A 24,165-nucleotide genomic window follows, 5' to 3' on the forward strand; every position below is an offset into this window, starting at 1 on the left:
TCTCATGAGGAACTTCAGCCATCCCAACACCTGCTGAAGGGGCAACAAAGCAGGGCATGAGCAACCCAGGAGGTTCCTGCAATGCACTGATGATAATTCCCTTCTCCAAGTGATACAAGACAGGTTGGGTGGGGCTTTGAGCAGCCTTTTTTAATGGAAGGTATGCCTGCCCATGGCAAGAAGGTTGGCACTAGGTGATCTTCGAGGTCCCTTCTAACCCAAAGCACTCTGTGATTTAATACTATTTGAAGCAAGTTGAGAAAACTGTAAATCACCCCAAACAATGCAGCTGTCAAAATGCCTCACAAATCAACAACATCCACAGCTCTATAAAAGTCTTTTTCACAGTGATAGTTGAAAGGTACTACATGTTTTGATTCTCCTTAAAGTATTTATCTGGAAGTAAAGACTCTAGATTACAAATATACATTTGCTCCTAGCAACTGCTTACTTTGAAATGTACAAACAACATCCACAGAAAGGACTATAATATAATGTGAAGTAAGATTCAGAATATTCAATATTTAAATTTATATACAAAGCTTACTTGGAAGCTACTACACTAACATCTTTAAATGACCTAATGATGGGTGCACTAAAAGAAAATAAATATTAGATTTTCTATTGCTGTACATGCTCAAAAGTACACCTGGTTGAAATACAACAGCACTATATCAAAGTACAGTCACAGGATCTTTAGTCATTCCCCAGCTGTTATGAATTCTAACAGCCTCATTTACAGCAACAAGGATTCCCCAAAAGCAGGCTCCAAATGCTACTGCTGCAACAGTAACCACAGACTTTATGCAGAAAAGACTCAGATTCATTTTTCATGGTGAAATCTTGAAGAGAATCTGAAAGTACTTATTTGAAGATTTTTAAGACATCTAAGCACAAAGTAACATTTCTTTTTCTCTTATTTGTAGTTGCTTCCTTAGTGCCCTATTAAATCTTGTTTATTGATAGGTTTTCAACATAAATACATATATAACTTAAAAGTATCTGAATATGACTTTTTTTCCTTTCTTATGTATAAAAGATTTGCTTTAATTAAATAAAAACTAAAAATTTACAAATAAGTCTGTAAATTTAAAAAATTTACATTTACATACAAATTTTAAATTTGTAAATTTTATTTTGTAAATTTTCAATTTCTAAATTTGTAAAATTTACAAATAAATTTGTAAATTTACAAACATTTACAAATACCATAAGCAGGTGGTTTCTTTCGTTTTGTTTGGGTTTTTTATCCTGATCTAGTAAATTTTACAGCTTGATATCTAGAGACACTGTAAAAATCTGGTGCCCTTTGCTGTTCCCATTTCTTCATTTTCCTTGCAGCTCTGCCTGAGTGTGCACTGCAGACTGGGACACCCAGCTGGCTCCCAGCTCCAGCTGAGGAGCACCCACCACCCTGGCCAGCTGAAACCAAGGGAAATGTCACAATATACCCTGCCCTGCCTGGCAAAAGTCAGCTCATCTTTCAACTCTTCTTATTTTTAATTCCCTTTTAAATTTATCAAGTCATACATTTAAGCAATGTTATTGCAACACGGACAGTCACGGTATAAGCAAAAGAAGTGTCAGGAAATTTTACGTGGTGATGCTAACTCTGAAATGCAAATGCTAAGCTTCCAAATATCAAATACACACACAAAGGCTTTGAAGCTCTTGGGTAGTCAAACTGAAAACAAAATTATGGCCTTAAATTTAGGCATAGGGGTAAGTAACTGCAAGAGTATAGAGCTGCACAGTAAGAGTAAAAATATAAAATCTACCTACTAGTAGGAAAAGCTGCTGATTTATTTATCTAAATGTTGTGATTTTTAATCAAGCCCATCTCAGACACTTGTTTCAGTTAATTGATTTAGTAAGTGGCACAACCAATGTCAGCTCAGTTAACACCAAAAGCATTTAACTTCAACCAGGTGGGATTGCCAAACTCTTGTTGCAAGAGACAGGTATCACAGGCAACAGGACAACATCAACTTCCTTGCACCATCTGTCACACAGCCCAAGTCACAGCACCAAAGGAAACCACAAATTCCTGAAGTAAGCCCAGACTGTGGAAAACCACATATTTAAATGATGGAAAATTAGCATTTCAGCGATAAGGATCCTGCTACAAGCAGATTTTCTTTTAGTAAGAAAATCCAGGTGCATTTCAACTCCATGTTTCTCCACACCAGTAAAAAAGTAATAAAACTGCTGTACTTTCTGGGAGGATTTGGCTTCATAACAGATCAACAATGTTTAGATGTCTGTTTAGAGCACACGTGTGCTCATGCAGCTACATATATTTATATGTATTCTATAATTAGATCAATCCAACAAAATGCTTGTTCCAAATCAACAGCTACTCAATTTCCTTTTTTAATGCATACACTGATCTCAGCACATAGCTGAACTATTTTGATTACTAAATCTAAAATTTTACTTCTGCTTTCTCTCCTTCTGTGGTTGCCTACTACACAAATTTCAATTTTGACTGAAATGTATGCAAAGACAAAAAAAATAGACCACACAGTATCAGCTCCTGAGCACAGGTGACCTCCCTGAGCTGATACAGGGAAACATCATTCTGCTGTCACAAGCTGCTTGCATCACAACCACACCCTGAACAAATTCTGAAGTAAAAGTTAAATTTAAAGACTGAATAGTGTACACGTTAGGCAATTTATAAAATATATGATAAAATAAAACTTTATAATAATTTGTATCCTTTACAGAAAGCCTCAATGTGTACAGGGGGATTTTCACAATCCTGCCTTTAAAATACAAGCTAATGTCAGCTCAAGCAAAGCAGGCCCTGTAAGGCAGAGGTTTATTTTGGAAACTACATTGAACAATATTTTTCTGTTACTTCAGAGGAACTAAATCTCTATAGAATTGTAACTTTAGGAGCAGGACATTTAGAACTTGCAGCCTCCCGATCAATTTTTGCAATTATCAGTGTATTTAGCAAGTTGAGTGTTGCAGAATCCTAAAGGTTAGCTGTTCTGTAACCTTAACCACTTCCCAAAGACATAGGGGAGAAGAAAAAAAACAAACCCAAACACTTTGTTGTTGTTTTTTTTCCTGCTAGTCTCAGAAATTAAAATACACCAGAGGTAATGGAATTAAAGTATCAGCATGACACTTTTGAACATAATGGCTAAGCCTGCAATAGATGGATCTTACCTGACAGTTCTGTCTCCCTGAGTGTCTTCTGTCTTGCTGGCTTTTAATTACTGAAGAAATTAAAAAGTCTACTGTTAGAAATTTTTCAACCCCCACAAATTCTTCCAAACTGTGATAATCTTGTTATCGCCAGTAAAATCCAAAGTCACTTTCAATCATCTTTGCAAAACCTACAACCTTCTCTCAATCTACATCCTGATCTTTCCCAGATAATGTCATGCCCTCAGTTTAATTTTAAACAGCAAAGCTGCTGTAGAGCACTTCACTGTTATATATAAAACCATAGTCAGATGAAACAATCCATAAAAATGAACAACTAAGCAGTCAAAATGCCAGTTTTAGCATAAAATCTTTTCACATGGTCCCTCATTCTTTTGACACTTTTTCTTTACTCTTTTTGTTTAATGGAATTCACCAGTAGTCTATATACAGAGGACTCCTTCTGGGATCTGAAATTTCACATGCTTTGAATTAACTCAAACCATTTACTACATTAAACTCCTACTAAAATCCCTTTTTGCTGAGATCAATGAAACACACTCTAAATGTAAATATAAAACCAAATGATTAATGTTCTTCAGACATTGATTTACTTTTTTGTTTCATACATCTATTCAATTTTCAGTATCTTTAATTTCATGCAGCTATTTTCAAAAATGTTGAGTGTTAGAAGAAATGTTACAGGGCTCAAGGATTACCAGTTTGCTGACCTCTCAATCAAACATCTTCCTTTAACAGGACTGACTGAAAGAATCTGTTGAGTTGTCTCTGCAGCAAAAACTGCCCATTTTTCCTGTAAAACCTTTTCTAGGACTTGAGACAGTCCCTTCTCTTTGTAAAATTGGACAGCATTTAAATTCTCTAATATCACAAAAAATATTTCTCTATAATATCTGCAAAATTCTTCTGGCTACTTGTGGCCCTCCTCCTATGGTTTTATATTGCAGTGAATTTGCTTACGGCTGACTGCACTGTGTGCCATCTGCTAGACAGCTGGAAAAAAATCTCCATTTTATTAAGAGGTGCCGTGCCCTGCTCCTGGCCAAGTAGCTGTACAGTTTCATCTAGGATTTCATCATTTAGCACATCAACTGAAAAGTTTTTGCCAGCAGTCCAAGGTTTCTTTTCCATCAATTCCATTAGTATTACTATTCCATCTCCACTTCAGAACCTGTGCCGTGTCTTTAAGGCCAGATGCTATTTCCAATACCACACGATGTTTTCTGGATCCACAACTCAGAAAGACTCCTCTGCCTTTTGTGCCCAGCATTTATCTTTCATAACATAAAATTTCGCTTCTTCTTCTTGCTTAGCTGCCTGCCACATAAGAAGGTTTCTTATGTGGGGTTTTTGGGTTTTTTTTTGTTTGTTTGTTTGTTTTTGTGTTTGTTTTTGTTGGTGTATTTCTTTTAATCTTACATTGAGTTTTGTGCAGTGTATTCAAGGACATTAGCAGAAAATTAACTGACCTGTATCTTTTAATCAAACTGTCTTGAAGTTTGTGTCAATGAAGCTTTTCATTTTCACTAAGGCCCTATGCAACTGCATGTCTGAATTTTTCTTCTCTTTGATTCAACGCTCACCATCTGGCTTAGCCGATCAATGCTAACAGCATCAGTCCCAAAACCAGTTGTTTCATGATGTCTGTTGTCTTGAGAAATTCAGTTCTGTCTATTAATGAGTCTGATGTGCAGTCTACACTTGCTGTTAGCACACAGAGATCTCTGACTCCACACCAGATGAATGTCAGCCCAGCCATTTGCACATCACATGGACCATGTGGCATTACAGCTGCCCCGCTGCTGTGTGATGTTGTATGCAACCATGAGAAACAGTTCTGCATCCATGGCCCCACTCAACACCATTCTGTACTCACTAGTACATGGGAACATAATTGGAGCAGCAAGATTTCATCCAAACCCTTCAGATGACATTCTGGCCACCTGAAGCATTTCCCCAGGCTTGAAAGCCATGAACCATGTGTGCTGCAAATGTGTTCCCCATAAGAAAAGAGTACAGTTTTGCAACAGTGCAGCCCTTCTGCTGCAATCCAACAAGGGCTTTTCTCTGGCATTACAGGCAATGTCCCTGTGAGCACACAGGACTAACAGTGACAATACAGTGACCAACCCTGCACATCTTGTGAACACGTGAACACCCATCTGACCACATGCATGCCTGACTACCAAGCCAAGCACTTTTGGCCAGTGGTTTGTTTTTTTTTTTTTTTTAGTAAGTCCAGTCACATATAGATATTATTAATCTTCTCAATCAGTCAGTAGAAAATGATAGCATCCAGATTTTTCCAAGTTTGCCTGATAGCTACAAGTGAACCTCGCCTGCTTCGGTGTTGTAGCAATGATTATCAGGAGCACAAAGTCATACCAGAGATCAGACTTCTCTGCTTAATGCAAAAAACATCAGACCCCACAGAGGCTTTGGAAAGGCTCATTGGAGGTGCCGTGGATGCTGGGCAGATAACAGTAACATAAGAAGTTGGAAGAAAACTTCTGGAGATAAAATATTTGTTGCTAGTGAAGAAGCAGAGAACAGTTGTAGCACTCCCGGAAATGATAAAAAAAAAAACCAACAAAACAAAAAACTAACCAAAAAAACAAAGCAAACAAACAAACAAAATCCAAAACAAAAACACAAACAAACAGGCAAGAAACCAAAACAAACCAAAAAACCCCAAAAAACCAAAAAAAAACAACCCAAGTGGTTGGCAAGCAAAAGTTCAATAAGCAGCTAAGAAAATGTACTCAAAAGGGAAATCAAAGAAACCAGGATGTTTGGGAAAAAGGGATCTTTTCTCTAGAAGGCAACTGAGCTTAACAAAGAAAAGATAAGAATGAGTTTTCTGGCACTTCCAGCATCATGGGAAAGCATTCAAATTAAATGTTATATATTGATTGTTACAGAAACAGAGTACATGGTTTAAGAGAAGCAGTAATGTCAAGGAGACCAGTGAGTCTCAACTAAAGGACAGAAGTTGATTAAACTCAGCTAAGAAGGTTTCAGCAAAGGAAAGGCAGAACAGACTCTCTTTTTAAAATCTGGCAGAGCAATATGACACCATATGAAAGGATACACTTTTCTCTACAAGCCTAGGAAGCTAGATGGAAGAACAAAAATGCCTGTTGTTGAAGCATTATTTACACAATAGTCTTCCTGAAAACTTGGTGTAAAAAATCATCAGCAGAACAATGAAGAAGTAGGGAAAGACTGAAAGCCATACTATTCACCAGGGACTGAAGAAAGGTCTGTATTAACAGTCTAAAGAGAATTAACAAATAGTATAAAGTGGCTATGAGCCAAAAAAAAGAGACTGAACAGCAAAGCCTCATAAAAATAAATTACGTGGAGGACTAGTTATCATGCAGATATAAGGAAGGCTGTCAAAGAAGAAAAGCAGATCAAGGGATACTTTAGTGACTCCCAGATGGACTTGCTAAGCATCACAACAGCAGATGGAAGCTGAGACCACAGTCTGTGTCTCATGCACTGCTGAAAAACAAAACAAACAAGTACACAGACAAACCCGCCCATACAAAGAAAGACAAAACAATCTTGACATCAGTCTGGTCTCAAGAAATGGCAAGAACCTGGTCCACAAAATATTGCTATTGAGGGGCTTCTTTATAACAATGACAAAGCTTGTTAAGAAAACAAATGAAAAACAAAACCTAAACACTAAAATTGAAAGGGGGAGCTATAAGCTTACAGATTAAAATCTTTGTAGGTAGCCTGAAGACACTATAAAACTCAGAGGCATAGGGCAAAAGCTAATCAATTCCCCTAAACAACTTGAGAAAGACCAAAATACAACCAGAATGTCTCAACATCCAAGTAAGGAAGCTTCTAAAATTTATCTTCTGTAGAGGAAAAAAAACAAACACAAAAAACAACACAACAACCTGAAAGGGGATAATAAAAAAGGATTTAATATAAAGGCTTAATTAATATAAAGACTCAGTAATGCAGGCCAAGAAAAGAACTTGCTTGAGAAATTATTTTTAAGAGTATACAAATAAATAGTGAATTCTTTTTGAAATATAATCAGGAGTCATGGCATCCTGCTAAAGAACTTCCGAACAAACAGATTAGGCAGGTATTAAAAAGAACAACTAGAGAAGAACAGACTGTAGCAGAAGGCATTTTGGTTGTTTGTTTTTGGTTTTGTTTTTTTTTTTTATCTGCGCCCATTGTGGGATAATTCTCATTCCAAAATAATCTATGCAGGAGGAATAAATCAGAAAGTCTGTTTCAAATTGAAGCATTAGTGTAAGGCATTACAGACAAAAGCAAAAACATGGAACATAAATAAAAAAATCACCACAAGCAGTCAGGATTCACCAGAAAGGGCCAATAAGACTCAAAGAAGAAAGAGCTAAAACTGTAATGGTGGACCTGTAGTAGCATGTAACCTGCACCCCAAAGTTCCCCAGTATCCAAAGACAGGCATGTGATGGAATGCCAGTCTCTCCTGGGATCCCTCTCAAAGACAAAGGGAAGTCCCAGCATGTCTGGCATCTACCAGGAAAAATTGTAACAAACAAAGGTACCAAAGTCCTCAGGAATCTTATGGCATATGTTCAAAATATCCATAAACAGTTTGGAAAAGGGATGAACAGCAGTTCGGCAAAGATGAGGGTCGGCTACGAAGAAACACAAAAGGATCTCGTAAGAGTCACTACAGAGCAAGAAAATGGCAGATGAATTTCAGCAGAGATGCATGTGCAGAGATGCACCTCAGACAGAGCAATCCTAACTTTATACACATGACAACAAGCTCTTGGCTGACTGCTAATATTTAAGAGATATTTGGTGTTTATCATAGCTAGACCCACGAAAACATCACTTAGATGCTCACCAGCAGTCAAAAAACAACCTGAAATGTAGAACAGTGGAAAATAGAATAGAGAAGAGAGAACATCACAATGCCACTTCGATGCATGATGAACACCATAATTCTGGTCCAATCAACATTTCCAAATGAATGAAAAGGAAGAAAAGATAGTTTTCAAGAATAGTCAAAGCTGCAGCACAGTGGCTAGATTCTGAAAGAGTAACACTTGGTTTTAAGGTTTCTCTTCTCTGCATGGACTGAGCACAACTGTTCTTTAATCCAGCTCTTCTCATGTTTAAAAGTAGTGTCCAACTCAGCCAAAAGGAACAAGCTTCACTGGAGCTATCTGCCTGCAAAGGTGTAGTAGCCAGAACTCCATGAGCTCCTGACCATTCCTACTGTATTACATGCCATGGAACAGAGAACAGACACCTATCCCTGCCAAAAACGTAATTAGTAGAACCAGGATGTGTGGGCCTGTATATTTCATATTTAAAAATATGCCCCGTGCAAACACCATGCACTCAACTTGAACAGTGCGTGTTTTTTTACACATCCTCATTTGCCACATCAGCAGTTTTCTCTCCCTTGGTATACTTTCCATCAATTTGTGTCCTCTCCTCTGGTTAACCACATGTCAGATAAAATCTGCCAGTGCATACAACTATGTTTTTAATAAGCTGGGGTTCAGAGGGCCCAGGAACAGGGTCTGGGAATATGAACAGGACTGCCATGCCTTTCGGTCATCCAGCAGCATCTCAACCTTCTCTTAGGCCGGCAATTATCAAAAGCTTTACTTTAAAACATGTAAGAGCATAAGAAAAGCAGGATGGTCAAACCCAATTACTAGTGGCTACAACACTCACCTGGGTGCACTTGTAAAATTGTCCTACTCAATGGCAGTAGCTGGCAGCCACAGAAGATAAACCATGTCCCAGAGAGCAAGGACAGTTAAGTACATCGTGCTCCCTGAAGCGTCCCCTTCAGAAGAGGGGGGATTCAGCAAGCAGAAAAGTGAGCAAAAATCTGTACTTTGATGAAACTAGTTATTTCAGGCTCCAGAGGTAATTGGAACCTACTAATGTAATTTATTAATTTTTAATGTAAATATAGTGATCAAAATATCTTTCTTGCATACTTTATTCTACATGCATTGGTTCTGACTTCCTCTTAAAAAAATGGTGGGTTAATAAGTCAGTTTAGCTTGCTTTTCAGATATTCTCAAAATCCTTCCTTATATTACAAAAATACTTTTAAAGAAACTCTCCAATAAATGCAACTACTATTTATACAAATCACAACATATGGAAGATAAATTGAGTAAAACACTTAGGAAGAACATATATTTTTTAGTTAAATATACTCAAAACATGTCATTGAAAAAGCTCCATCAGCTAAACATTATGGATAATACAATACTTCACAAGAATCAAAGACATATTTTTCAGATTAACTGCACTGCAACATGTATGAAAAATGAAATTATGGCCTTTCTTGTACCCATATAGATTCATGGAAGTCTGAAATACGTGTTTAGATATGCAGAAGTCAGAAGTACTCATCTGACTCTTGGAGCTATTTAATACTGACAGTTACATATTTTGGCTGTCACTTTTAAATCGAAGCTAAAAGGTGGCTTTCCCTCACCATTTTCCTCCTGACATAATAACTTGAGAATCTGTCTGTAATCAAGAAAAAGTGTCAAGATGCAACTCACTTAAAAGTAAGAATAACAAAATTTGAACCAGAGAGCACATGAGCTTCAGCACACAAGGAAACTGCTCATTTAAGGGTCTGTTTAACGAAAAAAAAGGTAGACTTAGGCTCCTCTCTCTAATGGGTCTTTTTTTAAAAATACATTTTGCAAAAATATCCCTAAGATTTAATGAAGAGGCATAATAGGGTAGCATGAAAAACAGGTTTAATATTGAAAAGCACTAATGTCATTTTGTAATTACTTCTGAAGTGTTTCCTAAGGTTGTGCAATTACATACTAAACACCATTATTAGTATCGCAACAATGTTCTTAAAGTTTATTCCCCTAAGGATGCTTTCCACACTCTCAAATGTCTCTCAGTTCAACTGACTTCAAACCTAAGATATTTCTTATTTCATTTTTGACTCCACGACCAGGACCACATTCTGCAATGGCTATTATTTCTATTATGATAAAATTTCAAATAAAAGTTGCAAACATGTTAACTTACATTTAAAATACAGCTGCCAAATAACATCTCAGGGGTAAAACTTCAGACTAAATCATAAGAAATAGAGCAAACCAGATTCTGCAAATACAGGCATTTTTGTCTGTATTTGCTGACAAAATGTGCCAGGGCTTTTTCATAAGTACTGTTACCCTATTTCATTAAAGCACAGGTAAGAAAATAATAAAAATCAAAGAGAGCAAAACCAATCTGGTAAAGTGTTTTATTGTTAAACAGATTTCACATTACTTGAAGCAACTTTAGAAAATCCCACCACCTATCAGTCAGGTTTAAAAATTCCCAGAGCCCACTTGTGCAGAAAACAAGCCCCAGTGAGAGTCTATGGCCATTTTTTGGCATGAGTTAACAGGGATCCCCAGTGGGGTTTACAGGACAAGCTACTGGTCTGGACAAGCTCCCCGTCCATGTCCTCCTAGGTCTTGACCAGACTAGACAGTTCTCACACCACTGTGCTGCTACAAAGGACCATCACAGTACCTGCAGCAAGGAAAGAGAATCCACCCACCTGCCAAGGTGTATGAAGCAACTAGAGTGATTTATGAGGAGCAGCTGAAGGAACTGGGGTTGTCTAGCCTGGAGAAAAAACTGTTCAGTGGGGACCTTAATATTTTCTACAATTATCTGAAAGGCAGAGCAAGGTGGGACTTGGTCTCTTTCACCCAATAACAAAAAATAGGAAAAGAGAAAACGGCCTCAAATTGCACCAGGGGAGGTTTAGATTGCCTATAAGGAAAAATCTCTTCACCAAAAGGGTGAACAGGCTACCCAGGGAAGTGCTGAAGTCATCATTCCTGGAGGTATTTAAAACACATGTAGATGTGTCACTTAGGGACATGGCTTAATGGTGGACCTGGCAGTGCTGGATTAATGACTGGATTTGATGACTTTAAGGATCCTTTCCAACCTAAACAATTCTATAGGAACAGGAGCACTACCAAGCAGGTGCTGAGCCAAGGTAAAAGAGCATCTGTTTTCCTAACACTTCTCTCAGAGGAAGTAAAGTGTCCAAGTCCTCAGCCTGAAATCAATGTTGCTGGAAAAGGAGCTGGGGGGAATCAAGCCTTCCTAGGATTTTCCTGCCAGACTGACCAAAGTACTAGCAAATTGGAGAAAGGCATATGGAAATTTTACCTGGAATTGAAGGACAGCAATCCCATTAATCCAGTCTGTGAGCAGATCCCCAGTGCCAACCATAGAATTTAAGGTCTTTAAAAGGTCCCACAGCACACAATTCAGCTGTGGGAGGCAGGTGGAAAAAGTAAGTTCTAACTACTTTTGCAAACCTTACTTAGCAGCTCTGAGAAGCTATTTGGGAAACAGAGAGGTGGGCTAGAGTACCTCTCATCCCAGCTGGTCTCTGGGATATGCAACCAGAGGCCATTGCTCCTGCAGTCTGAAGCACACCTTCCAGGTAAGAAAACCTTCAAAACTAGAACCGTGGATGGTGAAAGAAGAAAATGTTCAGACTAACACGTCATCATTTGTGGTTATTTCCTCTGCCTCTCCCAGACACAAGCCTGAAACAGTGTCACACCAGAAACAGCAAGGGGCTTTTGTATCATATATGCACCACTAAAAACAAGAGTTCTGTTTAGAGAAGAGATAAAGAAAATGTTTCTATACAGGTTGGTAAAACAGACAACTGGGAGAGTAAGTGTAGACACAGCCTCACACTCCTCCGTAGAGATGGTGCAATAGTCCCTTCAATTTTCAGCATCACCTGAATCGGGGTCAGTGTCTGAAGGTTGTTGATTCAAGATATAAAAAGAAAAGATATGGAAAAGAAAATGTATGGAGCTGTTTTGAGTTTTAGGTTTTTTCATCAGGTTTGATGCTCAAAGAAAAAAAAGCCAGGAAAAAAAAGGCAGAACTGTGCCGATTCACTTATTTTTGGATCCAGATCCCCCAAAACAGAAGTTTAATCTGTTGGTATCTTCTCATCATCACATATCAATGTGGCTTGAGCTGATTCAATTCTTTTTGAAATATGCAGAAGCTACTATGGCAGCAGATAATTATTTGGGATCACAGCTCAGCTGTGACTGGGGAGGTAGGCACAAAATCAAACATTACAGGTGCTCAGCTACACTTTGCTCCCCAGCACATCCAGCTGCTCAAGAGATTTGCAGAACACACCTATCTGTGTGAAGTGTCCATCAGTTTGGATCATGCATGGAGCAGCCTGGAAGGCTCCAGTGACCACTACTGTTATAACAAGAAGTTTTATTCATCACAGTGTAAACGCAGGGACTGTGATCTCTGGCTAAGGTCCTTAATCTAGAAGAGCCCTTGAAGGCTCAAAGAAACATATTTTGTAGGAGCCAACAAATCGGTTGGATATATCTGTCTGCAACAAGGAACTTGAAACCAATTTATAAAAATTTAAGGAAGATAAGCAGGCAGGTATTGACAAGTCCTTGGCAGATCCACTATGAAGTTGCCAGTACAGGATTTGTGAATCCACACACCTGGCTTGAGGCTGATAAAGACAGCAGACAATCAGAGCCCAATCCATCATCTGTCTTATTCCCATTGCACATCAGTAAACAGCTCTAGTCAGAATGTTATTTATCATGTCTGTCAGCTGCAGTAATGATTAGCAGTTGTGGATCCACCATTTTGAGTCACAATTTGTGGCATTAAATATGTTTTCTATTGCCAAGGTATTCATAAAACTTCAATTTATTAAGATTGCAATTAAAGGCTAAGCATTTTTCCAATATTGCCATATTCATAATTTTATCCAATTCTTGTTCAGAATTTAGGTTTTTCAATATGAAAGATGAAACAGAGGCATGCAAAGTGAGGTTGCCACCAGCACCTCATTAACTTGATGGCTCTGTTTCCAGACTTGTTAGGGACTGGCACATGAGACAAGCTCTTAGCAGCAATAAAAGTAACCACAGACGTAGAGTGTCATTAGCGAATGAAAGAAGGAGCAGCCCAGACTGATGCAGCACTGAGGACTGAAACCAGACAGAAAGCCAGGCAATTCCTGCTTCAGACAGGAAGATACAGCAACCTTTCCTGCCTGACTAAAGAGATAATACTGCCTTTAAAAAGTCCCTCTCAGAGAACACCAGAAGGAACATCTGGCAGGGATAGCAATATCCTAAGATTGTATCAAGTAACCAGCAACTATAGCTAGAAGAATATACTGCTATATGATGTCTAGAGATAAGAAAAAAAGAATTAGAAACATGGGGTTTCCTCATGGAACATTTTAATTGGGGACTTGAAAGCAGAACTGTACAGTCCATTATAACTGGAACTGTGGAAAGAAAAGGCATTGTAAATACAATGATGTTTATTTTGAATTCCTTCTCATGTTGGTAGTAGCAGTAGTATGGTAGAAAGAGTTTAAGGAGAGGTAGGATACCACCTGAACAACAACCATAGCATCAAGCATGCAAAAAACCTCTGCTTGTCTTTCAATTAGTGAGGATTTTCTTACTTCATTACTTTTCCTGTGATTTAGCTTTCTTCTTGGGGGAATGAATATATTGGAGTTTGAAAACACTGTTAACAGATGCTTTGGCTTACTTTCAGTCTGCAAGGATTCCAAGGAACATTTTCAGACCTTGGGTATTCTTGGGCTTTGGGAAAACAGTTGGTGCTCTCAAACTAAAAAAAAAAGCTGTAAATTACATAGGGTTGATCTCAAAAGATATCCTAAAATTGCGAGTACAAATGGTCTTATAGTATGCCTGTATTATTCCATGCAATTAGGTTATAACAGAGCATCTCAAGAATACAGATACAAAATCACATTGTCAGTGTGGTGACCTTTTGGTGTGGATGGATGAATTTTTCAGAGGCAAAGTGATGAGATGAGAACATTACCAGAGGTACACATCAGATGCTTTTAGAGAATGATGAAACATGCTAAAACTACTCTTTCCACATGGACCTAGAAGACTTTTCCCTCTTCATTTCAAGATGAGATTCTGATCATGGAAATCTGGAAGGGCTTGGATGATGTCCAGCTTTTACCAGACACAGCAAGAATTTATTTCAGGAAAAACACCAATTAGAGGGAAGAAATGGCACACCTCAGTTCAAACCCCAAGAGGCTTACAGGACTCTCCTGATATTCTCCTTGCACAGAAACAGTTCTCTGCCAACCAGGTTGGCAGCCAGAAAGTTTTCACATACTCCTTCAGAATGAGGCAACTACTTCTTCCATGCAGGATCAGCTGATGGTAAGTTCATCAGTCTGATGCCAGAAAACCAACTCCTGCAGAATGTACATCTGCCATGCTGCAGGTACATCCATCTAGTTAATTGTATTCCCTCTTTAAGAATCACTGACTATGCCCCTTTTTGCTACAGAAGGTATTTGGGTATGTCAGTGAAATAGATGTGCAGCCAACTTTTAGTTTCTTGAATTCATAAATCCATAAAAAGGTTCACAAATCTAAACTGAGCCAACCAGGATGATCCTGAGCTTTTCAGGAACTTCAAATAAGTGGTTGAGGGGGCAACCAATACCTCTGCTCCACAGCCAGCCCTTAGGTGGCTGACCCAGAACCATCTCAGAGTGTTTTAGAAGAGGGAAGGCAACACCATGCCACATTGCAGGAGCACTTTTTGCCCAACACATGCCCCACTTGATTGAGGACACCCTCAAGAAACATGCACTGACACACCAGAGCCTAACACCAGCAACCGCATCTTAAGAGCTGTACAAGGTCACACATGGCAGCCAGAACTCAGGAGGGAGATAAGGGCTGCAGCTAATGTTACCACCACACAGCAGGCTTACAGGTCCTGAGCAAGGGGAACAGGCCAACCTCAAAGAAAACATGTCTATCTGGGAGCAGACTGGTGAACCATTAAGTTTTCAGTAAAGGAACAGAAAGAAGATCCCAACAGGTTTATGTCTTCCCCCACTTCCAACACAAGTGCCAAAAGATTTTGATATCCCTGAAGTGTAGGTTCTTTTTGAAGCCTTTATCTATGGAGTAGGCACTCTTTAAGTCTAGAAAAATGCACGGATAAAGGGAAGTTATGGCCTTCCAATAAATTGTGCAATTTGGGCATCACCCTTATCTTCAGGGTTTTTGTTTAATCATGTAAGAAATTAATCACAATTTCAGATATTTCCGATACTCTCATATTTCACACTATGAATTTAAAAATGGCTCTTTTTTTCAATCTCCTGCAAACTGTAGTTATAAGAGACATGCTCCTGCCAGAGACAAAACTGTTCTAGGCACCACTAAAAATGGCCATAAGCTTTTAGTACTACAAAGGGAGAGATGGGCAAATAATGAGTTTTTCATACATATTACACTGAAAGAACAACACAATAGTCAGAGAGAAAATGAAGCTGACCTCTGGCATTTTCAAGACCTGAAAGGCTTTCGCAGGTTTGGGAAAATAATTTACTCTCTATCGATTAAAGCAGCAGCTAAACATGGATGACTGATCTCATTTTGCCAGCTTGCAGTTCACGCCAGGTAGAGAAATACAGAGGATACTCTGACACAGGAAATTCAAAGTTGATACTATCACTACATTATTTAAAATTACAAGCTGTGAATGGTCATCATTCAAGCTGACTCAAGTTTTATATCTAGTGTTTGAGGAGATAGAGTGCTTAATTCCAAAGGTCAAAATCACAATAGTTCTCTGAAACAAAAGCAAAATCTCCCAAGAAACCTCTCGCAGTAATAATAGCAGTACATTGTCTGAAAGAAAAGTAATCTGATTTCCAGGCACACTTTGTAAGTAATCTTGTTTACTGTAATTTTGCAAGAGCTTTCATAAATTTTTCATCTGAAATCAGAAAGGCTATAGCTTGTATTCTGACAGGTTGAAAGAGCTGAGTAAGTAAAATACATCCCCTGTGTGTCTGGCTTTGTTTGGGAACACTTAAGAATACTTTGCCACATGAAAAAACACAAAAAAAGGCAACTCAGACACCACAGTGATATATTTTAACAACCAAATAAAACATTAAAATAGAAGGAAGACATCCTCTCACTTCCACTGGTTTCCAGTTTTTTTTTAAAGACAGTCTAGAACACAGAAATGGTTCACACTTCATGAATATGCACCCTACCAATGTCCAATTCCACATTCCATGTTCTACGCTGTTCTATGAAGCACAAGCAAGAAATCCAAACTGAGTGTTATAGTGAGTCATTCTGGAGTTTTTTCTCCACAACAGGCTTAAGTAATTTTTTTTCAGTGAAATCTTAACTGCTTTGTACAAAATCTAAAGGAAACAACTGTTAAGAAATATTTCCCTTAACTTTAGATGCATAGCACAGATCTGCACAGAATCATCCCACTTCACTTCCACTGGGCCTTCTCTACAGAATTAGGTCTTCTGTCAAAACAATCACACCTGTACAAGTTGTGCAAGATGAAAGATAAGGATAGTTATACCAGATTTTGTGGCTCAGATACTCCTAACCCCACGTGTCTTGTATATCACCAGGCACAAAAAAATGACTAAAAGTCCACAGCTCTATAAAATGTGTATCCTGCATTCAGAAGCAGGAGAAACAGATCTAAACCTTCAGGAATACTTTAATCACAAATGCAACCAGAAACTAGACTATAATAAAACGCTTTTAGGTGAAATTCTGGGCAGGGTTCCAAAGGATTTTGTCCAGCATCCTGTGGCTGGAAGTCCATATAGGCAAGCTTTCTCTCTGCCTGAAGTTACTTTCATCTGTTGACTGGAAACTTGGATGAAGCCCACCTCTTTCTCCACTCACCCATCCAGTTGTTAGCTACAGGAAGATAAAGGCTCAGGAAAATGGTTTTAAAAGCTTTTTTTTCCCTCTTCCGGTATGTCTGGAATTCCAAATGCAGACTGAACTATTAAAGTCAGTCTTTCTGAAGAAGTAACGCCTGGCAAGATTCAGCCAGCTCAAAGTTTTGTTTCCATAACTTTCAGCAGTCCTTCCATCTGGGTCCAGTTTTATGTTACTTTCATTACTGCGAATGATCTACCTCAAGAGATGAAATTACCAAAATTCATGAAATTACCAAAATAACCACATGCAACTTGTAAACAAACTGCAGACCATACCACCACTGAAAAGTACAAAATTTGGTACTAAATACTGTCAAGTCCGAATCCTGCCACCTTGACTGTGGGCAAGTACAGTGTACATATCCACAGTTAGCTCTGCCCGACAGACTTCCAATTCCAATTTCCAACAGTCCCTTCAGCCCTGCTGGACACTAACATACTAGAAGGAGGTAAGTGATCAAACCTGTATTTTGCACACAGAGCTCCAAAATTTAAACCTTTGGACATTAAACAACTGAATTATGAAGCATCACCATTACTAGCCTCACTTTTACAACTGTTTTCTATTTAGTAGGAATGCTTGAACAAAAAGCTTAAAATACAGCTAATACAGACACCAAAAGGAAATAAACCACGGATCGACTCAAAGCTTAGCTAATCCTGCAGGCAGCTCCTGCAGGTTTTAAGACAAAAGTTTGGTCAAGAAAGCAGGATAAGCAAACACTAGCTGCAGTGCCTCTAGGAGAATCCATTAGATTATACCGACCTGCTCATCCTTGCCTTTACAGATAACTAGCTCTATTCAGTAAACATTCAGCTTTCCAGAAGACCATAAAAAGATCCTTTTTTTTTTTTTTTTTAAGGGAGGGGAAGAAGAGTCTGAGACCACACAAATACCCATTTACTTCAGAAGTATACAGTAACGCCAACAGCCTGCCTCTAACCATTAACAGCAGGAAAACTCCGTAAAGGACCAAGAATTTTACTGCCCTCTGCAGCTTTTCCTCTGCAAGGGCAAAACGCCACCCATTTCAGGGGAGATAAACTGATACCGACTGTCACCTGCTGCTGTGGTGAGGCTTTCCTAAAGCCTGGAAACCCCACACTGAGCACGCAGAAAAGACATCGGACCAACCAAACTTCAACTTACTTAAAACCGAAGGCTGCGCTGTACCAAAAGCTTTCTTGAGAAAATGGGTCAAACGCTAGAAAATGATCTCATAGGGGATGGAGGGGGCTAGCACAAGGAGAGGCACAGCCCTCGCTTACTTACACTAAAAATATTACTTCAGATACAGGTACCGACCGCATTTTTGCGCGGCGATTAAAACCCTGACACTACAAAGGCCACCACGGCCAAGCCGCCAGTTGGAAGAGAGCGGAGCCAAGGAATTAAGTGAATTAAACTCGATGCGCTTGTTGACTCAGTTTTCGCTCCATCAGCCGCGCGGCCGCTGCTCCAGCGTCGCCTCTAAATATCGGGCAGCAAAGTTCGGGCGGGGGCTCCCCGGGCCCCGCCGCCACCTCGGCGCCTCCCGCCACCAACTTTCCGCCGCAGGAGCCGCAGCACCGGCTCTCGGCCGCCCCGTCCCGTCCCGCCCCGTCCGCCTCGGCTGCGAGCGCCGGGTACGGCGATGCCAGGGGGCGACCGGAGCGGGGATGCCGGGCGGCGGCAGCGGGATGCCCGGGAACCCGGGGATGCAGCGGGTCCCGGACCGAGAGGGCGTCTCTTACCAGCCCGGAGGCGAAGAAGACGGCGAGCAGAGCCAGGCAGGCGCCCATCACGATGAGGAGCAGGAAGACGATGAGCGGGTGCTGCTGGCTCATGCAGTAGTAGGACTCGTAGAGCCAGTCCCGGGAGCGGGACTGTTCGCCGCTCGCCCCGCAGCCGCCGCCCGCCTGCTCTGCCCGCTCTAGCAGGTAGCGGCGTCTCCTCCTCATCATCATCGCTTCTTGCCACATCGGGCAGAGCCCGCGCAAGTCCCTCAGAGCCGCCGCCGCCGCCGCCGCTGCCGCAGGAGGCAGCCGGGGAGTGGAGCGGGGCGCGCTCCCGCGCGGGAGGCGGAGAGGAGGAGCCGCGGCGGCGGCGGCGGCGGCATGGGCACGGAGCGCCGGGATGCCGCGGCCGCCGCGCAGCCCGCCCGGGGCTTGGTGCGCCTCCGGAAGGCGCCACCCCGCACGCACATGCCTTGCCCGGCTCCCCCGGAGGCGGGGGCGGCCGCCGCGCTCCTCCTCGCCGGGGAGGGCAGCGGGCGCCCGCCCAGAGTAAGCGCCCCGGGGCGGCGGCGGCGGCAGCGGGAGGTGCCTTCGCGGGCCACCGTGGAAGCAGCCACGGCCCCGCGCCCCTCCGCAGCAGCGCCGGGAGATGGCCCCGGGGTCGCGCCACCTGCCCCGGCCTCCGCCTGCGTGGGGCCGGGAGCCCTCGCCGCCCGAAGGGGCGCGGTGCCGCCGCAGGTGCCGCTCCCGACGGCAGCCGTGGGGCGGAGAGCGCGGCGTGTGCCGCTCCCGACCCGCCCCCGGCGGCCCCGGCCCTGCCCGGATCCCGCGGGGACGCCGCTGCCTTCCCCAGGGTGGGTGGTAGCACCTCCCGGCGCCGCAGGGAGAGACATCTGGAGATTGCTTTGGAATTGCTCCCACGGGCGGAGGGCTCTTGCAGGACTGTTTCACTGGGTACCTTTGACGGAGGCGGAATCCCCTTTTAAGAAGTCATACGTCGATTTTTGTCAAAACGAGCATTCGAGTTAGAAGGAAGCAATGACACATTTTTCCCCAGTTTACCATGTTCCGAAGGATTTGTTTAATTCCTACCAAAGCGGGGACTGGAAAGATGCTGGACTTCTAACGCAATAAAGTTACATATCCATCATGCACAGCATTTACAGGCAGTTCTGCATCCCCAGCCCATTGCTTCCCTGAATGTCCCTTCCCACAGCTTAAGTCGGTCTCTGCCCTCTCTGATCTACCTTCCAGCCTCTGTTGTTGCTTTGTCACATCCTTAAACTCATAGAGCCTGCCAAAATGCTCCCAGGAGAGGAAGAGAAGAAAGCAACAGAGATGCTAATGGGCCTGAATGTCCCAAGGGTGTCTCCTGGTGATTGGAGTAATGTTAGAAACAAGAGGGACTTGGGAGTACTATGCTACTACAAAAGGTGAAAAACTGGAGCTGACATAAGTGGTCATAAATTGTCATAAATGAGAGACATAGAATAGAGGGCTGACCATTAATCAGGTGGAAGAGAAGGCAGATAACTAGGATGATATAGACTAAAACTCCATGGACTGTGAACTAATTTATATTTAACAGCTAAATCCTGTGTCACTGATTTTTCTACCCAGAAAAAGAAGAGATGGGTCCTCCTCCACGAGTGTAACAATGTAGAGAAACCAATAGCACGTACAGCTCCAAAGCGCTGTCCATATATTTGCACCTCTTAGATTCTTCAGGTTTTTAAAAGGGATGAGACTTGAGCTTTCCTGCCCCCTGTTCCTCTCAGCTGGCTGGATGGAAGAAAAGCTGCTTGTTTTTCACTCTTCCTTCCCCTGGAGTGCTTTCTGGAGCAGGAGGAACACATAAAGGAGAAGTGGAAAGTTACAACCGCACCCACTGTTTTGGGAGAGAGAAGGTGAAAAACTCTCAAAAAGCAGAAGTGGTAAGATTGAAGGATGAACACAAATCTATGTGGGGAGAACATTCTGGCAGAATTAATTGCTGGGAAGGAGTCAGTAGAGGTGGGTGTGAGAATTTTTGCAACATGAAAAGGCTTTACTTGCAGTCACTTCAGAAATTATGGAGTTGGCCACCCTCACTGTCACACACACATATATAGTGAGATAAGCATAGGGAGTTTAAAAAAATCAAGAGCCAAACCAGAATTACAACATAAAGCCTCTTGAAAAAGCAGATCTCAGAATCTGGTACTTGAAGGTGTTTTGATCTCTCAAGGGTGGAAAGACCAGTATCACATATACACTTCTTAAAAATTCAAGAATAATTCCGTGATCCTGTTAGTAGTCACAAAAATGCAAAAGATCTGAACAGGCAAAATGAAAAAAGTTCTCTGTTCCATGTGCATATCCTCGCAAAAGCATTTGAAACTTTGACATTATACTCTTACAGATGGTAGAAGTGGTTGTCTTCTTCCCCCAGCTGATTCTGCTTTAATAACTTTCCACTGCTTTCCACCTCCCTGAGCCTGAACAGGAAAGGCCATTCCAAAGAGTTTACCATGATGATCATGTCATTTGTTTGTTATTTCAGTAAGATCTTATGCCTGTAACAGCTAATTCCTCATTATATTACTCTCATGCAATTTCTCAGGAAATAAAATTATAATTGCACAGCAAAAACTTAATTAACCCAAAGGTTGCCCAGCGGTGTCTCATGCCTTTCCAAAACAATGGGATAAGCATAACTTCCTTCTGAAAGAGCAGACATAAGGTGTTTCAACAGCAGAGCAAGAGAAAGTAGCATAGTAACAAAATGAAGCAAAATAATAATGTAAAAACATAACATCCTAAGGGCGCAGGAGCAGGCAATTCCTAGACTGGGTGAGGTGGAAGGCTGGCTTGGCTGAACAGGAATCTTTTTTCAGAAGTAAGATGAAAAGGAAGGCCAGTGGAAGAAATTTCAGGTGACATGGGAAGAATGTCAAGATGCTGCTTGCTACTGAAGGGAGAAAATTGGTGTGGCCAAAGCTCAACTAGAGTAGAAGTTGGCAAAAACTGTAGGGGAAAATAAGAAAAGGGTTTTTTGAATATATTAATGACAATAGGCAGAGTAGAAATAACATTGGCCCGTTAGAGGATGAGGATGGTTGTTATAGGTAAAAGTTAAGTTAAGTTAAATTAGGGTATAGTTCAATTATATTGTATTAATTATATTATTTGCACTATGTTAATAGTGGGGGGGGCTTATTAGAATGTTCTAGGGGAAGGGTCCAGGGTTTTGTGGAAGGGCGGTCTGGCAGGGCAAGGCGAAGTCGAAGAGGGATTGGATGGAAGACATGGAAGACCTGACCCATCATTCGCAGCCCTGCAGAAATGATTGGTCCAGAATGAACGGCGTTAAAGACCAATGAGAAGCCTGGAAATGGACCAATCCTGGACTCAAAGGGGGCTATAAATGGGGGGAGTTTGGTTGGGTCGGAGTTCTTCTTTTTGGGTACTTGTTTTCTGGTGAGAATCCAGTGCACTTGGGGTTAGCGCACTGTTTCTGGTTTTGGCTCGCTGTGTGGGTCCCTGGGCTTATCCTGGGTACTCCGTTCCTTGCAGCTATTTTAGTAAACAAGAACCTCTTTCTCCAGAGAAAGTTTGGCCTCCTTCATATTCTTAACATGGTCACCTCCCAAACAGGGGCACAGAGAAAGCAGAAGTATTTAATGCATTCTTTGCCTTGGTCTTCTGCATGGATGATGGAACAAGGGGATCTCGGTGCCCTGAGCTGGAGGACTATGACTGAGAGAACAGTCAGCTCCAGTCAGCCCTGAAATTTTATGGGATCTGCTCCTCCAGCTGGATCCTTAAAAATCTTCGGGGCCTGAAGGGATTCTACCGGGAATCCTCAAGGAACTTGCTGATGTCATTCCAAAACCTCTCCTGATGATTTTTGAGCAGTCTTGGGAATCCAGAGACGTCCCATCTGACTGGAAGCTGGTCAACATTGTCTTGTTCGAGAAGGGCAAGGAGGACCCCAGAAACTACAGGCCTGTCAGTCTCACTTCAGTGCCCAGTAAAATCATGAAACATATTATTCTGGAAAGTATTGAAAAGCACCTACATGACAATAGTTATCAGTCACAGCCAGCACAGCTTATATCCTGCTTGTGAAACCTGATTTCCTTTTATGACAGGGCAACCCACCTCATTGATCTAGAAACACCATTATATGTAATCTTTTTGGACTTCAGTAAAGTTTTTGATATAAGCTGTCCTGTGTCTCACAGTATTCCTCTGGACAAAATATCCTGCATACAGTTGGATCACCATGTTATGTGATGGGTGAACAACTGGCTCACAGATCAGGCACGAAGAGTTACAATGAATGGGGTACCATCAGGCTGGTGTCCAACCCAGCATATTCTACAATTCTGATTCTACAGTTCTATTATATGTTTCCATTGGACTCCTGTGTTTTCTTGTCCAGCTGATGGACTCACCCGCTCTACATTCCCTCTCCAAACTAGAAACCAGCATCTTTCAATTCATCCTTCAAACTTCAGCTAGAAATGTCCCACACCTTAATGTCTAATACCCTCATCAGTTCTTAGAGCAGATCTCTAGATAGAAGCAATGGTCCAGTAAAAAAAAAACCCACACTGTCATGCAAATAATGTTTGCAACATTCTATATATGGACAAGGTAATTGAAACTGTGCTGTATCCAAATCTGAATTTGAACTTCTAATTTGAATGCTCTACTTTTTATTTAACATATTAACACTTTTTTTTTCTCCCCACAGGATGAATTTAATTAAGCAAACATTGCAGTTGAATGACAATTATGTCATTGCTAAAGTTGAAATGCCATATGTTTTTAGAGACCAATTACCCTAGGTAGCTGAAAATAAGCATCCTTACTTGGCTCAACCTGAAAGTTTGCTATGCTTCAGGGAAAAGGAAGGTACAGTGAATTCTGTAATTTGTGGTTGGAAATGAAAGGACTTTCAGAAAAAAACCTCTTCATGCATTCTACCTTATTTCTCTAAATGGGGAACAAAAGCAAACCTAGCACTTAAGATTGTCAGAAACTGTCTCCTGTGTACCCTTGAGACTCCAACAACATGGAAGAATTTGTTCCTTAGCCAGCTGGTGTCTAAGCATCTGTTGTACCCCTCTGGAGTAGCAAAACAACACAGAACAAAAGGTTGAGGTCCACAGCTGCTTGTCAAAGCAACCGTGAGCCAGAGGCATTACACATTGCAGTAGCAGATTAACTTAGAGAACTTGGTCCCTTCCAGAGCCTCAATCATTCTGTGGTTCTGTGTTAGCACAGCTTACTTCCAGTGGAAAGGGATCTGTGATAAGTCTTAGGGAAAGAGATAAATAGGAACAGGACATACAGGAGAACCTCTTGTTGCTACATTGCTCTCTTTGCCCCTCTGGCTCAGTCTCCATCGCATCTTTCCTTCACTTTCCCTTCTC

At 41.3% G+C, this 24,165-nt stretch overlaps 1 protein-coding gene across 2 annotated transcripts in view; it reads right to left on the bottom strand.

The window, feature by feature from the left end:
* The window catches only part of ADCY2 (adenylate cyclase 2), a 203,893-nt gene extending 184,905 nt beyond the window's left edge, over positions 1-18,988 (bottom strand). The window contains exon 1 of one of the 2 annotated variants that reach the window (XM_077182476.1): positions 18,761-18,988. In XM_077182476.1, the coding sequence (XP_077038591.1) occupies positions 18,761-18,988 (228 nt within the window). The remainder of the gene's footprint in view (positions 1-18,760) is intronic. The other variant, XM_077182478.1, reaches the window with a different exon arrangement.
* Positions 18,989-24,165: the final 5,177 nt, after the last annotated feature.

This window comes from Agelaius phoeniceus, chromosome 1 (assembly GCF_051311805.1).
Source record: "Agelaius phoeniceus isolate bAgePho1 chromosome 1, bAgePho1.hap1, whole genome shotgun sequence".
NCBI classification, from domain to species: domain Eukaryota; kingdom Metazoa; phylum Chordata; class Aves; order Passeriformes; family Icteridae; genus Agelaius; species Agelaius phoeniceus.